This window comes from Coregonus clupeaformis, chromosome 8 (genome assembly GCF_020615455.1).
Source record: "Coregonus clupeaformis isolate EN_2021a chromosome 8, ASM2061545v1, whole genome shotgun sequence".
NCBI lineage: Eukaryota > Metazoa > Chordata > Actinopteri > Salmoniformes > Salmonidae > Coregonus > Coregonus clupeaformis.
In genome coordinates, this window is record NC_059199.1 from 12,998,278 (window position 1) to 13,013,801 (window position 15,524).

At 42.1% G+C, this 15,524-nt stretch overlaps 1 protein-coding gene across 3 annotated transcripts in view; it reads right to left on the bottom strand.

The window, feature by feature from the left end:
- Positions 1 to 14,068, bottom strand: part of LOC121571162 (rap1 GTPase-GDP dissociation stimulator 1) — a 59,130-nt gene extending 45,062 nt beyond the window's left edge. Inside the window, exons 1-5 of one of the 3 annotated variants that reach the window (XM_041882494.2) lie at positions 13,810 to 14,068; positions 13,633 to 13,711; positions 7,675 to 7,785; positions 3,938 to 4,060; positions 408 to 533 (exon numbers count right to left, since the gene is read on the bottom strand). In XM_041882494.2, coding sequence (XP_041738428.1) covers positions 408 to 533; positions 3,938 to 4,060; positions 7,675 to 7,785; positions 13,633 to 13,636 — 364 coding nt within the window. In that variant the 5' untranslated portion in view covers positions 13,637 to 13,711; positions 13,810 to 14,068. Of the gene's footprint in view, positions 1 to 407; positions 534 to 3,937; positions 4,061 to 7,674; positions 7,786 to 13,632 lie in introns of all 3 variants that reach the window. The other 2 variants (XM_041882495.2, XM_041882496.2) reach the window with 2 other exon arrangements.
- Positions 14,069 to 15,524: the final 1,456 nt, after the last annotated feature.

Genomic DNA, 15,524 nt, shown 5'->3' on the forward strand with positions numbered 1-15,524 from the left:
TTTTCAGCAGATCAATGTCATCAAAAAGAGCAGATAATGCTAACAGCCAGTTTAGAATCCGCCGACACCTGGTTCCCCGTCATGATGCAATTCAGCACCTCTGGGAGGGGAGGGGAGGGGAGAGGAGGGAGGAGAGGGCCAGTTGAAAGGAAAAGGCACTTCAGTACTTCCCCTATAATTACACCTAGGCAAGATGCCGCCCCCTTCCTTATAAAGTTGACCTCCCCTTCCCATCAAAAATAAAGAATAATTATGGGCGAACCCATAGACATACCGATTCCGGGTCCTTTTCCAACTGGCCTATGACAAATGTTTAAGGGAAACTTATACGAAATGTGTAAGAGAAGCCTATGAGAAACATGCAAGGGAAACCTATGACAGGGAGACCTATGGCAGGATGTACTTACGGCTGTCGTAGCAGATGTTGCCCAGGGCGCGGCCTGTCTGCAGCAGCACCTCCTGGTCCTTGGAGTGGAGCAGCTGCACCAGGGGAGGGATGAGGCCCGCCTCCACACAGGGGCTCCGCATGAACTCTGGAGGGGAGAGAAAGCACAGTCAGGATTAACAATTAGGCTCCAGGGTGAAGTTTCCCAACCGTACAGACCTGGATAAGCTTCCCCTCCCCCAATCCTAATCTTAACCATTAGTGGGGGAAATTCAAAAATGACCCATGATCATTGTCTAGGGGAAACTTCACCCTACTCCTACCGCTCAGCACGGCACCACCTATCTTCATGGTCCATTCTGTCTCGATTGTGGAGAAGAAATGTAAAATCAAGTTGAAACTGACTGAAAAGTGGACCAGTTATTTTCTATGAGGATTTTGTCATTCAGAGAATGTGTTTCAGTTTATTTGCTGGTTTGACTGGAATTGAAATGGATTTCACTACAACCTCCAATCTGCTCGGAAATATACTGTGTGTGCCAAAATTCCAATTGATTAGTCAATGGAAGACTCAATTATTTTTAAGTGCATCCACATTTTTTACAATTTTTATATGAATGTATATAAAACCCAACTCTGGATCTTTGTTGGAAATACATTTAAAGCAGCCCTCAAGTTCTGCCAAATACAGAAAACCTTCATATAATACTGACTAGGTTTCAAATGAAAGTGCTTAAACACTCAACTTCCAAATTCATTTTACTCAGGTATGCAAGAAAAAGGTTATTTTAGTCCAGGAGCTTTGACACAGTAAGTCTTCCACTGTGGACTGGGCAAAGACATTTCCAGGCCTCTGACAGATAAAATGCCAGTGGGTTGGTGCCAAGGCTCAGGCTGGTATGTCAGCAGGCAGTGATCATTAGCCGTTGCTAAAATACCATTAATTATCTTAGACTTTTCTTCCCCCTACTCTGTCACTTCCCTTCAACTCTGCGCCTGCCTCCCCTGAAACCCATATAATTACTCTAAAAGCACTAAGTATGGCACAGTTTTTACTGTAACTGCAGTATGCAGGTTGAGAGGCCACGCATAAAGTAATTTGCCACGTTGCCAATGGAAGACTGCTTGAGTCCAAAATGTGGCCAAGAAAATGTGTGACTTCTCTACTATTGGAGAGAAGTCAAGAAGCCATCAACTTATTTGAATGCCCAATCTCATCCTTGGTATAAAGTTTTAATAGGGCACTATATAGCTGTTATTTCATGTCTATTAATGAAGTGCTTCTGGGAGCGTTATGAATGCCTTATGTTGATAGAACGAATCAATCTAAACTCTAATCTCACCTTGATCTGATGAGTTCCTGAATCTCAATCGAGCCACTCACTGCTGTGCATTTTCCTTTGGTCAAGCTACAGTATGGCATGGAGTAAATACATCTTGATTCACTGTGCTGACGTTGTGTGAAAATGACTACGGTCTAGGAAAGCATGATGGATGGCAACACCAACAGACAGGTCTCCTATGGTGCCTTCTGTTAGAGAGACTGAAGCCATCTGTTGCCGTCGGAATGGGTTAAGGCAGAATTGCTTATGGGGAGTGGGGTGGACAAACAAATGAGTACAGGGACTAGGCCACAATCTGGGCTACACAGCACAAATCTATAGACTATCACCCATAATCTTGACCATCAGCCCACAAATAGATAAATCACAATCCCATTAAATTCATTAAATTAAGATAATGCTAACTATAGTGGCTTTCGAAAGTATTCACCCCCCTTGACATTTTTCCAATTTTGTTGCCTTACAACCTGGAATTAAAATTGATTTTTTTTTTTTTTTAATCATTTGATTTACACAACATGCCTACCACTTTGAAGATGCAAAATATATTTTCTTGTGAAACAAAAAAAACTGAAAACTTGAGCGTGCATAACTATCCCCCCCAAAGTCAATACTTTGTAGAGCGACCTTTTGCAGCAATTACAGCTGCAAGTCTCTTGGGGTATGTCTCTATAAGCTTGGCACATCTAGCCACTGGGATTTATGCCAATTCTTCAAGGCAAAACTGCTCCAGCTCCTTCAAGTTGGATGGGTTCCGCTGGTGTACAGCAATCTGTAAATCACACCACAGATTCTCAATTGGATTGAGGTCTGGGCTTTGACTAGGCCATTCCAATACATTTTAATGTTTCCCCTTAAACCACGAGTGTTGCTTTAGCAGTATGCTTAGGGTCATTGTCCTGCTGGAAGGTGAACCTCTGTCCCATCCTCAAATCTCTGGAAGACTGAAACAGGTTTCCCTCAAGAATTTCCCTGTATTTAGCGCCATCCATCATTCCTTCAATTCTGACCAGTTTCCCAGTCCCTGCCGATGAAAAACATCCCCACAGCATGATGCTGCCACCACCATGCTTCACTGTGGGAATGGTGTTCTCGGGGTGATGAGAGGTGTTGGGTTTGCGCCAGACATAGCGTTTTCCTTGATGGCCAAAAAGCTCAATTTTAGTCTCATCTGACCAGAGTACCTTATTCCATATGTTTGGGGAGTCTCCCACATGCCTTTTGGCGAACACCAAACGTGTTTGCTTATTTTTTTCTTTAAGCAATGGCTTTTTACTGGCCACTCTTCCGTAAAGCCCAGCTCTGTGGCATGTACGGCTTAAAGTGGTCCTATGGACAGATACTCCAATCTCCGCTGTGGAGCTTTGCAGCTCCTTCAGGGTTATCTTTGGTCTCTTTGATTAATTACCTCCTTGCCTGGTCCGTGAGTTTTGGTGGGCGGCCCTCTCTTGGCAGGTTTGTTGTGGTGCCATATTCTTTCCATTTTTTAATAATGGATTTAAAAAATGGTGCTCCGTGGGATGTTCAAAGTTTAGGATATTTTTTTATAACCCAACCCTGATCTGTACTTCTCCACAACTTTGTCCCTGTCCTGTTTGGAGAGCTCCTTGGTCTTTATGGTGCCGCTTGCTTGGTGGTGCCCCTTGCTTAGAGGTGTTGCAGATTCTGGGGCCTTTCAGAACAGGTGTATATATACTGAGATCATGTGACAGATCATGTGACACTTAGACTGCACACAGGTGGACTTTATTTAACTAATTATGTGACTTTGGAAGGTAATTGGTTGCATCAGATCTTATTTAGGGGCTTCATAGCAAAGGGGGTGAATACATATGCATGCACAACTTTTCCGTTATTTATTTTTTAGCATTTTCTGAAACAAGTTATTTTTTTCATTTCACTTCACCAATTTGGACTATTTTGTGTATGTCCATTACATGAAATCCAAATAAAAATCAATTTAAATTACAGGTTGTAATGCAACAAAATAGGAAAAACGCCAAGGGGGATGAATACTTTTGCAAGGCACTGTAAATGAGAAATACAAATGTATGCTAAACCGCCACTGTATGACAGACACACAAAACTGAGAATATAATAACACGTTTTTTTAAATGGTATACTGACAAGTTGGCAGAACCAAAAGTGAGGAGAATGATGTTTCCTGGGGAATATGAGATGAGGTGAAACCAAGCGGGGGGAGCCTCACCATTTTTGGCCACCTCAGCTATGATGTTGGCTACTTTGGGGGTGCAGGAGGACTGTGGGGCCAGCAGGGTGGGAAGCAGGGGGAGAACACCCATCTCCTGGATCTTCTCACTGGCATCAGCATCTAAGAGGAAGAGAGGAGAAAGGAGAGAGAGGAGGTGAACAGTTGAAAATAGACATGGGCTCTATCTCAATTAGTCTTTCCATGATTCCTTGCATCCTATCCCCTTGCCTCCTTCTCAACCATATTGGAGGAGAAGATCCAAGGTATCTCCCATCTGACCTTCTTCTCGAATGCTTTTTGAGAAGGAGGAAAGTAGAAAGAATGTAGGGAATCGAGGAAGGATTAATTGAGAAAGAGCCATGGGGGGGCAAGGAGAGGCGGATAATCCGTTCCCATCCAGGCCATTCAATTTGTGGGGTTATTTATGATCATCCCAAGCCAAGCTCCAGACAGCGGCCCATATAAATCAAATTACTAGCAGGATGACAGTCCAGCCGTGAAATTATAATTATTAACCCCTTAGAGTCAATTGACACACCTGTGCGTCACACGGTGACATCATTTTGAATATTGAATAGCTCCCTGTGTGTTTATGCTAGAGACTTACCGTTTCTTGTAGTGGCTGCAGCTCAATCCCCTCTTTCCGCCGTTATAAATTGTGCGCCTATTCCATAACATGGTGCTTCTAAAAGCTGTGTTTTTCTACACAAGAGGCTCCAGACAAGGAAATCGTCTTTAAAACCAAGACCGTTTGAGCTACAAAAGGGGAGACTCACACAAACACGAAGGTGTCAGTTGTTTTGCTCTACGACGCACACAAGCTTAAGGGGAGTCGTCTGAAGGTAACCTGGTACCAGGCTGTAAAAATAGCACAATGTGCATAGGGGGTAAAAAGTGCCACAAATAAAGTGACCAAACATGGGTCTAAAAATGTCTGAGTTTTCTTATATCTCTCAGATATAGGATAGGCACTTAAAAACCATATTCATTATGATATATTTTTTGACTCTTTTGCGATGTACAAATGTGTTATTCAATCCGTTTCTATGGGCTATAGCAGTAAAGGCCAAATTCAATGTTTCATTAAAAAAATATATACATAATCCTAAAATTCTAAATCAAATAGCTAGCTTAAATAATACATTTTATGACCATCTTAAAACAATTCCATATCTTAGCTTTGTAGATATTGCGATCTAAGCGCTTAGACCTACAGGGATAACCAATTAAATAATTATTACCATCACTATGATTTTTACTGTTAGGCTAAAGGTGGCATCGGCAAAAGTGTGGGCCCTTCGGTTTTCTTGGTCATCTCCTCAACCAAACAGACCACTGCAGGTTCATCACTTGTCAGTGCCAAAAGAGAGACAGGGTGGGGGTGGGGGGGGTTGTGCTGCCAAGTACAGTAGAACATTAAACCTAGCTACACCAGAGCACACAAAGCTAAAAGACAGCAGAGGATGCAGAAAGCCAGCAACTCAATTAACTTAAAAGCATTAAAATGCCCCAACAAGATACTGGCTAGGCCGAGCCAGATCATGCAGATGGTTATTAGTGATGGGGGGGATCGATACAGTTACATATCGGGATATTATTTCTGACGATGTATTGTATCGTTATGACAATATTGCAAAATTATTATTGCGCTAGTTGTCTGTACCTGCACCAAAACTCCAGTATTTTTCCTTCATAGCTTATTCTCCATCATCTTTTTAAATAGGGAGCCAATTTGTTTTCAGCACTTTTATTTCCATGACTGATCAAAACTTGTTTTCTCATGGCTCTCCCTTGTCAGTCTGCAGCAGACATATGGTGAGCAATCTGTTTGGAACATCGAATCGCAATACATACAGTGGGGAAAAAAAGTATTTAGTCAGCCACCAATTGTGCAAGTTCTCCCACTTAAAAAGATGAGAGGCCTGTAATTTTCATCATAGGTACACGTCAACTATGACAGAAAAAATGAGGGAAAAAAATCCAGAAAATCACATTGTAGGATTTTTAATGAATTTATTTGCAAATTATGGTGGAAAATAAGTATTTGGTCAATAACAAAAGTTTCTCAATACTTTGTTATATACCCTTTGTTGGCAATGACACAGGTCAAACGTTTTCTGTAAGTCTTCACAAGGTTTTCACACACTGTTGCTGGTATTTTGGCCCATTCCTCCATGCAGATCTCCTCTAGAGCAGTGATGTTTTGGGGCTGTCGCTGGGCAACACGGACTTTCAACTCCCTCCAAAGATTTTCTATGGGGTTGAGATCTGGAGACTGGCTAGGCCACTCCAGGACCTTGAAATGCTTCTTACGAAGCCACTCCTTCATTGCCCGGGCGGTGTGTTTGGGATCATTGTCATGCTGAAAGACCCAGCCACGTTTCATCTTCAATGCCCTTGCTGATGGAAGGAGGTTTTCACTCAAAATCTCACGATACATGGCCCCATTCATTCTTTCCTTTACACGGATCAGTCGTCCTGGTCCCTTTGCAGAAAAAACAGCCCCAAAGCATGATGTTTCCACCCCCATGCTTCACAGTAGGTATGGTGTTATTTGGATGCAACTCAGCATTCTTTGTCCTCCAAACACGACGAGTTGAGTTTTTACCAAAAAGTTATATTTTGGTTTCATCTGACCATATGACATTCTCCCAATCCTCTTCTGGATCATCCAAATGCACTCTAGCAAACTTCAGACGGGCCTGGACATGTACTGGCTTAAGCAGGGGGACACGTCTGGCACTGCAGGATTTGAGTCCCTGGCGGCGTAGTGTGTTACTGATGGTAGGCTTTGTTACTTTGGTCCCAGCTCTCTGCAGGTCATTCACTAGGTCCCCCCGTGTGGTTCTGGGATTTTTGCTTGTGATCATTTTGACCCCAGGGGGTGAGATCTTGCGTGGAGCCCCAGATCGAGGGAGATTATCAGTGGTCTTGTATGTCTTCCATTTCCTAATAATTGCTCCCACAGTTGATTTCTTCAAACCAAGCTGCTTACCTATTGCAGATTCAGTCTTCCCAGCCTGGTGCAGGTCTACAATTTTGTTTCTGGTGTCCTTTGACAGCTCTTTGGTCTTGGCCATAGTGGAGTTTGGAGTGTGACTGTTTTGAGGTTGTGGACAGGTGTCTTTTATACTGATAACAAGTTCAAACAGGTGCCATTAATACAGGTAACGAGTGGAGGACAGAGGAGCCTCTTAAAGAAGAAGTTACAGGTCTGTGAGAGCCAGAAATCTTGCCCAAATACTTATTTTCCACCATAATTTGCAAATAAATTCATAAAAAATCCTACAATGTGATTTTCTGGATTTTTTTCTCCTCAATTTGTCTGTCATAGTTGACGTGTACCTATGATGAAAATTACAGGCCTCTCATCTTTTTAAGTGGGAGAACTTGCACAATTGGTGGCTGACTAAATACTTTTTTCCCCACTGTATAGAATCGTGAGAATCGCAATACATATAGAATCGACAACAAAGTATTGTGATAATATTGTATCGTGAGGTCACTGGCAATTCCCAGCCGTATTGGTTGTTTCCCAAACTAAGGAGGACAGACAGGTTTGTGAATAACTGGCTGAGATAGGATTTATTCTCTCTTACTTAGGCCTTGTACGTAAACAAATGTGAGCCTGGTGACTAGAATGTTTTTTGTTCTCCAATTAGTCTTTAACTATGCTCTCCATTTCCTCCATACCGTGTATTTCACTTACTCTGAGGAGTGTGGGTCAAACTTACTGTTGTGGGCCAGTGCTTTGAGCAAGCAGTCCAGGCAGCCCTCCACATTGTCTGTGGCGCTGTCCGCTGAGGCTAGCTTCAGCTTCTTCAACGCTTCGCTCAGGTTATCTGCTGGGAGAGGAGGAAAAGGGCAAAGTTGAATGAGCACTCATCCTGACCTGTCAGTTTACTCCTAGGTCTAAGGTAGCCTATGCTATTCTAAGTTTTTAATCACACACTAGGGCTGGATGTTAGATTTGACCACAGCTACCTTGGGCCATACAGTATAGAGCAACCCACAAGTCATATCACACAGTAAAACGGTATACGAGAAGACATGTAGGCTACATTAAATCCACAATCCATCATTTTGTGAATTTCTGACTAAAAATGTGTCTCAAAACAAGTAGCCTAAAATCACTGTGTTTTAGTAATGTTATTAAAACAGCAAGAAAGGTAGACAGACAGCAGGGTTGTTTCTGGATCAAAATGGGGCTTAGGTAGGAGGCGTGGCGGGGGTGTGGTATCGTGCACGATCGCCGACTGACAAGCTTTTGAAAAAATATATATATATACAGTGGGGAGAACAAGTATTTGATACACTGCCGATTTTGCAGGTTTTCCTACTTACAAAGCATGTAGAGGTCTGTAATTTTTATCATAGGTACACTTCAACTGTGAGAGACGGAATCTAAAACAAAAATCCAGAAAATCACATTGTATGATTTTTAAGTAATTAAAAAAATCAATGGGAGACCCATGACATGACAAAAATGCATGAATGCATGCATCTTTTTCGTAATTTTAGATTTTCCCTGACTGTCTAGCTTATATTTTGATGATTGTTAGTTCTCAAAAATGATCTTATTTAAAAACATATCTGTTTTTAGCTGTTTTAAGTTTCTACTGAAAACGTTTTTCCACCTTATTTTTTACTTAAAAAACATTTAGGTGGCTTTTCAAGACTTTTCTATGCAGAAAAAAAACCTTGACGGACAGACATGAAGGCAGATAGACAAGCTGACTTAAACCAAAGCCTTTTGGCTCCTCACACTAATAGGGATGCACACAGCTCTGTGCAGCATCATCACCTCCGCCGTTCCGCCTCCCTCCCTCTCAAATGGTGGCTCTAGACAGTCCAGTGGTCATACAGCGGTGAGCCCCAGTATAAATCAAGACATGAGCGGATGTAGAACTCATCCCTGAGGAGCTCCACAACCGTGGGCACAGCTGACACGTGGCAGAGGTACAGCTGGGCGATATGGAAAAAAATCTATTTCACTAAAATATTTATTGATTTCTCTCGATAACGCTAAATTGAATGTTAAGTTCATAACAATCACCCATATTAGCAAACGTATTTAATTTCAAACTTCACATTTCTCTAGTACGGCCCTATAGGTTATTTATCATAATGAACGATAACAGCAAAATGTCCACGATAAGTGGTTGGCGTCAAAACATTTCGGTTTATTATCCCAGCTCTAGACAGCGGCTATCAGACCATTACGACTGCATCAACATACTCACTGGGTAAACACCAACATGTCAATACAATATGGATATGAGTTCACAGACGGTACTTTGTGATGGGTCCTTATTGTAATGGACATTCTCTGTGTCTAGACAGTACACCTGGTATGCTGGGCCAACTCTAATAATTATTTAGAGATTTTGGCGTCTGGAGCTGTTACAGTGCTCAGATAATGGGATTCTGGGCTGCCCGGGGCCAAGAGGGGGTGCGGTGACACACAGAGAGAGGGAGAGAGAGAGAAAGCAAAGACCCTGACGTTCCCCCTCCCGCAGATGTTCTCCTGTGTGCAGTGAGGATTAGGATTAAATCGTATGACATTTTAAAACCAGTCAAACGAGACGTGTTTTATTTTTTCAGGCTGGCCTCCATTCAATAAAGGATTTTTCTTGCCATTCAGATGGTATATGTCAGTGTCCCTCCCTTTGGTCAATGAGGCCTGAGTGAGGTGTTCTCATAAAACAAAACATGTCATAAACGCATAACAGGCAATGTTTGCATAAAGACATGACAGGGCCAGTCAATCCTCCATAAGCAATAGGCCTAGCTTTCTGTTCCAAGGAGTCAAGATAGCCTATTGACGATTCTACTCATCTTCTTAAATCAAAGGATTGATGGGTCATTCCACCAAATGAGTACCTTTTGGGTAGTGTAATTTCATCAACATTCTGTTATAAAGAGCATGTTCAACTTAATAAAAAACATGCTGTTGTTTTCCCATCTCAGGAGGTTAAATAAAGAAAATGACTATAGTAAGTATCTATTACGTGCCAAACAAAGAAACAGGGTTGACCGTAACAGGGTCGGCGATTTCATCACCAAAGAAATGCCACCCCACACCATGACTGACCCACCGCCAAACCGGTCATGCTGGAGGATGTTGCAGGCAGCAGAACGTTCTCCACGGCGTCTCCAGACTATGTCACGTCTGTCATGTGCTCAGTGTGAACCTGCTTTCATCTGTGAAGAGCACAGGGCGCCAGTGGCGAATTTGCCAATCTTGGTGTTCTCTGGCAAATGCCAAACGTCCTGCACGGTGTTGGGCTGTAAGCACAACCCCCACCTGTGGACGTCGGGCCTTCATACCACCCTCATGGAGTCTGTTTCTGACCGTTTGAGCAGACACATGCACATTTGTGGCCTGCTGGAGGTCATTTTGCAGGGCTCTGGCAGTGCTCCTCCTGCTCCTCCTTGCACAAAGGCGGAGGTAGCAGTCCTGCTGCTGGGTTGTTGCCCTCCTACGGCCTCCTCCACGTCTCCTGATGTACTGGCCTGTCTCCTGGTAGCGCCTCCATGCTCTGGACACTACGCTGACAGACACAGCAAACCTTCTTGCCACAGCTCACATTGATGTGCCATCCTGGATGAGCTGCACTACCTGAGCCACTTGTGTGGGTTGTAGACTCCGTCTCACGATACCACTAGAGTGAAAGCACCGCCAGCATTCAAAAGTGACCAAAACATCAGCCAGGAAGCATAGGAACTGAGAAGTGGTCTGTGGTCTCCACCTGCAAAACCAGTCCTTTATTGGGGGTGTCTTGCTAATTGCCTATAATTTCCACCTGTTGTCTATTCCATTTGCACAACAGCATGTGAAATGTATTGTCAATCAGTGTTGCTTCCTAAGTGGACAGTTTGATTTCACAGAAGTGTGATTGACTTGGAGTTACATTGTGTTGTTTAAGTGTTCCCTTTATTTTTTTGAGCAGTGTACATTTCCACACTATGTGGTTGAATAATACTGTGAAATTGTGACAATGATGCCCTTCTAGTGTAAGAGCTGCTTGAAAAGACTGCCTGAAATGTAAACCTGTTTTGGTGGGATGGAGTTTTAGCATTCCTGGTGACATCACCAGGCGATTAATTAGTTAATAGTTCCAAACATCTCTGCCAATAACAGCTAGTTTTCAGTTTTCCCCTCCCCACTTAGACCACTCCCAGACAGTCCTAGAAAGATTATTGCTTGAGAAATTGCGCTTTGCTAAGAAGATATGCATGTTTCTTTTTGACCATTTTAATCGAAAACAATCAGTTAGGTACTTAATTGTTACCCAGAAATTATTTGATATTGAGATAAAAACGGCTGCATTGGGCCTCTAAATTAGCCTTAAACCCTATTTTGACAGGGGGAATGGAGGCTTGCTGTGTGCAACAGGAAGGGGCAATTGAATGCAAACTTCACCAAAAAAAATATGTTAAAGGGATACTGCGAGACTCTGGCAATTAAGCTGTTTTTCTACTTACCCAGAGTCGGATGAACTCGTGGAAACCATGGATGTTTATATTTCTGTGCGCGGTATGAAGGAAGTTAGCGCATGCTACTGTACCTGTAGACTTCCATTTGCGAAACTACCTCTAACTTCCTTCAAACTGCAAGCAGAGACAAATGGTATCCACAAGTTCATCTAACTGTGGGTAAGTAGAAAAACTGCTTAGATACCAGAATCTTGCAGCATCCCTTTAAAACATTTTTAGCCCGTCTATCTATGGGTTACAGCAGGGTTCTTCAATCCTGGTCCTGGAGGGCCGAAACACTTCTGTTTTTTATTTCTACCTGGTAGTTAATTGCACTCACCTGGTTTTCCCAGGTCTGAATTAGCCCCTGATTAGAAGGAGAGGATGAAAAACAGAGGTGTTTCGGCCCTCCAGGACCAGGATTGAAGAACCCTGGGTTACAGGGTTGATATGTCATGATCGACCTGCTCAGTTTTCCACCACAAAACACCAGAAAATGTCCAAAAAGTGTAGAACCAGCTCATCTGTTTTTACACTATGATTAGCCTATTACATGTTCAATGTTTCTTTTGAAAAAAATAGTTAAGGAATAGTTTCACCATATTAAAATGAGAGTTCAGTTCACATAACAGGAAAATGAGGAACATTTCGTATGATTAGATGAATCACAAAAAACATAATCTTCAGAAATGACTGTCAAAGCAACAAAATAACAAGAGTTTTACAATGATGGTTAAATCTTCCTAGAAGTCAGAGGGTGCACAGAGGGACATGCCAAAATGCAGAATTTTGGCAAGTCAGATTTATTTTATGTTCCATGTGGTCTATAGTAAAGGGCACTTTTTAATATAACAGGCTTTAATATTAGTGCACAATTTTACTTAAAATATCAAAGGGATACTAAAGGTACTCATTTGGTGGAACGACCCTGATAAATGCAATGAATTTACTGCTTGGATGGAGCACCCTGTCCTATAGAGATACAGTGGATGGATGTCTTCATCTGACCTCCTTTCTGCTGAATCACGTAACATGATCTGGAGGCTAGTACCGTATGCTTGCATTTTGTACAGCAATGGAGGTTCAATATATACCCTAGAATTCTGGAATACTCAAAAATCCTGATGTGAAAAGAGCACAGTGCATCCTCCTCAACGTTCCAATACAAGTCTCTAGAAATAATTGATTCTGGTTAAAATGGGAGTAACTACATTACTCCAAGGGAGAGCATCCTCAGTCAATGCATTTCTTACTAAATGTCAGGCACACAATTACTAAAAGTGGCCATGAACAGCTTGATTAGTGTCTGTCTGTGTTTGTGGGTGTGTGTTTTTCTTTAACTATCCTTGTGGGTACCAGAAGTCCTCACAAGGATAGTAAAACAAGGAAAATTCAGACAAGTGGGGACATTATGCCAGTCCACATGAGGAAAAATTATATTTTAGGCTTTGTGATTAGGTTTAGGGTTAGGGTTACAATTAGAATTGAGGTTACGGTTAGGAGTTAGGTATAGTATTAGAGTTAAGGTTAGGAAAATTTTGATTTAGAATGGGAATCAATTATTTGGTCCCCACAAGGACAGCAATACAAAACTGTGTGTGTGTGTGTGTGTGTAAGCCTATTGCGTAACAGTGTGAGATGGATGACATACATCTCTGCGCTGAAGACAGTTAAGTACACTGATGTTAGTAAACAAGTAGTATGGCTGTCATAACATGTATGCAGTGCATGTGGTAGTAGAAGTTGTGGTTAGCTAAATAATCCATAGTTGAGGAATCAATGCAAAAAATGCCATACATTACAACGAGGCTCGAGCTGAAACAAACGCAGCTCGTCCCCAAAAATTACAGCAGCAGCTTATGGCTGTCAAAAATGCAGGTTAGCTGTCTAGCAATGCCCGTGTTACATAACGCGATTCTCGGTCTGACAAGTATAGGCTACGATGGGCATGTGAACCGCTAACTGCCTGCTTCCTCTATGTTCATCCCACCTACTCCTATGAATCAAACGCTCGAGCCACAGAGTGCGGTCTTCTAGTTTGCTGCTCCCAAAGGAAGCGTTTCTGCTAGTTAACGTTAGCTTGGCTAATTACGATACCCTACCCTGGCATGGCATTTGTGGGCTACTATGTCGACGTCTGTCTATTTTATCTTTACGTTAAATGACAACTGAATTACGTTATGAATCAGATAACGTTAGTGTTGATTACTCACCCATTTAGCTACTGTAGCTAGTGCGCGTGATACTCCAAGCAGTTTCGAATCAGGATGCGCCCAGGAGGCTGTCAAATTGCTATTCACAGCGAAAAATGCAAGTTGTTAGCTAGTGTTGGTTAATAACACTTGCTTTTATATTATTTGAAGTCGCTAGGTAGCTGGTCAATCATATACCCAGGCAAGGCCCACTTTAGCTAACCCACGCCGTGTCGTTCCCGGCAATACCAGCAAGCCACAGCACTAGAACTCCCTCCCAGATGCAGCCTATCGTACAACCCCCACCTCACAACTATGGTATGGTTGTGTAATTTATCCACTAGTAATATTGATCCACATCGACGCCAATGTTCGCTACTTCAACCACAGAGTTCTGCTTCAACTCTACTAGACACGCACTTCCTACTACTCGCTCGCACATGCAGTAGCTACAGATTCCATGCACAGTGAATCGCAGCCTATTGCTGGCGGTTGATTGGCTCTTGGCTTGCACATAAGATCTCGTTTTCAACGATCATTGGCCAAAGTCTGTGTCGTTTGCTCGTGCCACGCCCTAAAGTGTTATTAAAAATGTCAAAATTTTAAGTGACATCCACTATTCATAACAATTAAGTCATACAAACAGAATTGTTATAGGTAAACAAACAAAATTGTACAAACAAAATTGTAGCTACATGGTTTGGTCTGCTTTACTGGAAGACTAAGGCACTATTTTCATTGGACTAGTATCTGTGTTGGGAGGGATGGATGGGACCATAGAAATATAATTGATAGAAATTAGAATGTGCCGCTGTCCTTTGAATTACCAATGGCAGGGGCAGCCAACTAGATTTTTGTCGGAGGGTATAGTCGGGGGCGGAACATAATTATAATAATTTGTACACTGCAAATTGACGACTAAGCCCAATAATAGATCGTATTTGAAAATAACAATAATTTCATACCTTGATTACATTGAGACAAGATCACATATGTCTCTTTTTTTATTTGTTGGAATACTTGGGAACAGAATTCCTAAATTAAACAAATTTTTTGTTACATTCCTGGTGATTTTACAGTATGTTTTGACAAAAAAATAAATATTAAAATAATTAAAATCACTCACTGGCTGGTTTTGGCCCACGGGCCATTGGTAGATTGGTAAACTATATTTTCTGAGTAGCTTCCCCAACACTGAAAATAGCCAACCTGACCCGTCCCTGACTACTGTATTCATACAGTAAATTATTAACTATTTCATTTCTGTTTTAATAATTTTAAAAAATGTAAGCTTACGGAAATACTACCTTAAACCTGTAATTCACCTCTACACAGATGTTCCAGTTCCCACCCACACGTGAGAGCTGGGTTGCGTTCAGTACAACAGAACGGTGTACAATGGATACGGTACTGAATGACCAGTGAAAAACAATTATGGTGGCCCAGAGGGCGATAAAAATATGTCAGCGGTCGGCAATCGGCGGCCCGTGGGCCAAAACCAGCCAGTGAGTGATTTTAATTATTTTAATATTTAATTTTTTGGTCAAAAAATACTGTAAAATCACCAGGAATTTAACTAAAAATTAGTTTCATTTAGGAATTATGTTCCCAAGTATTCCCACAAATAAAAAAAGAGACATATGTGATCTTGTCACAGCATGATGCTGCCACCCCGTGCTTCACGGTTAGGATGGTGTTCTTCGGCTTGCAAGCCATCCCCTTTTTCCTCCAAATATAACGATGGTCATCATGGCCAAACAGTTCTATTTTTGTTTCATCAGACCAGAGGACATTTCTCCAAAAAGTATGATCTTTGTCCCATGTGCTGTTGCAAACCGTAGTCTGGCTTTTTTATGGCAGTTTTGGAGCAGTGGCTTCTTCCTTGCTGAGCGGCCTTTCAGGTTATGTCGATA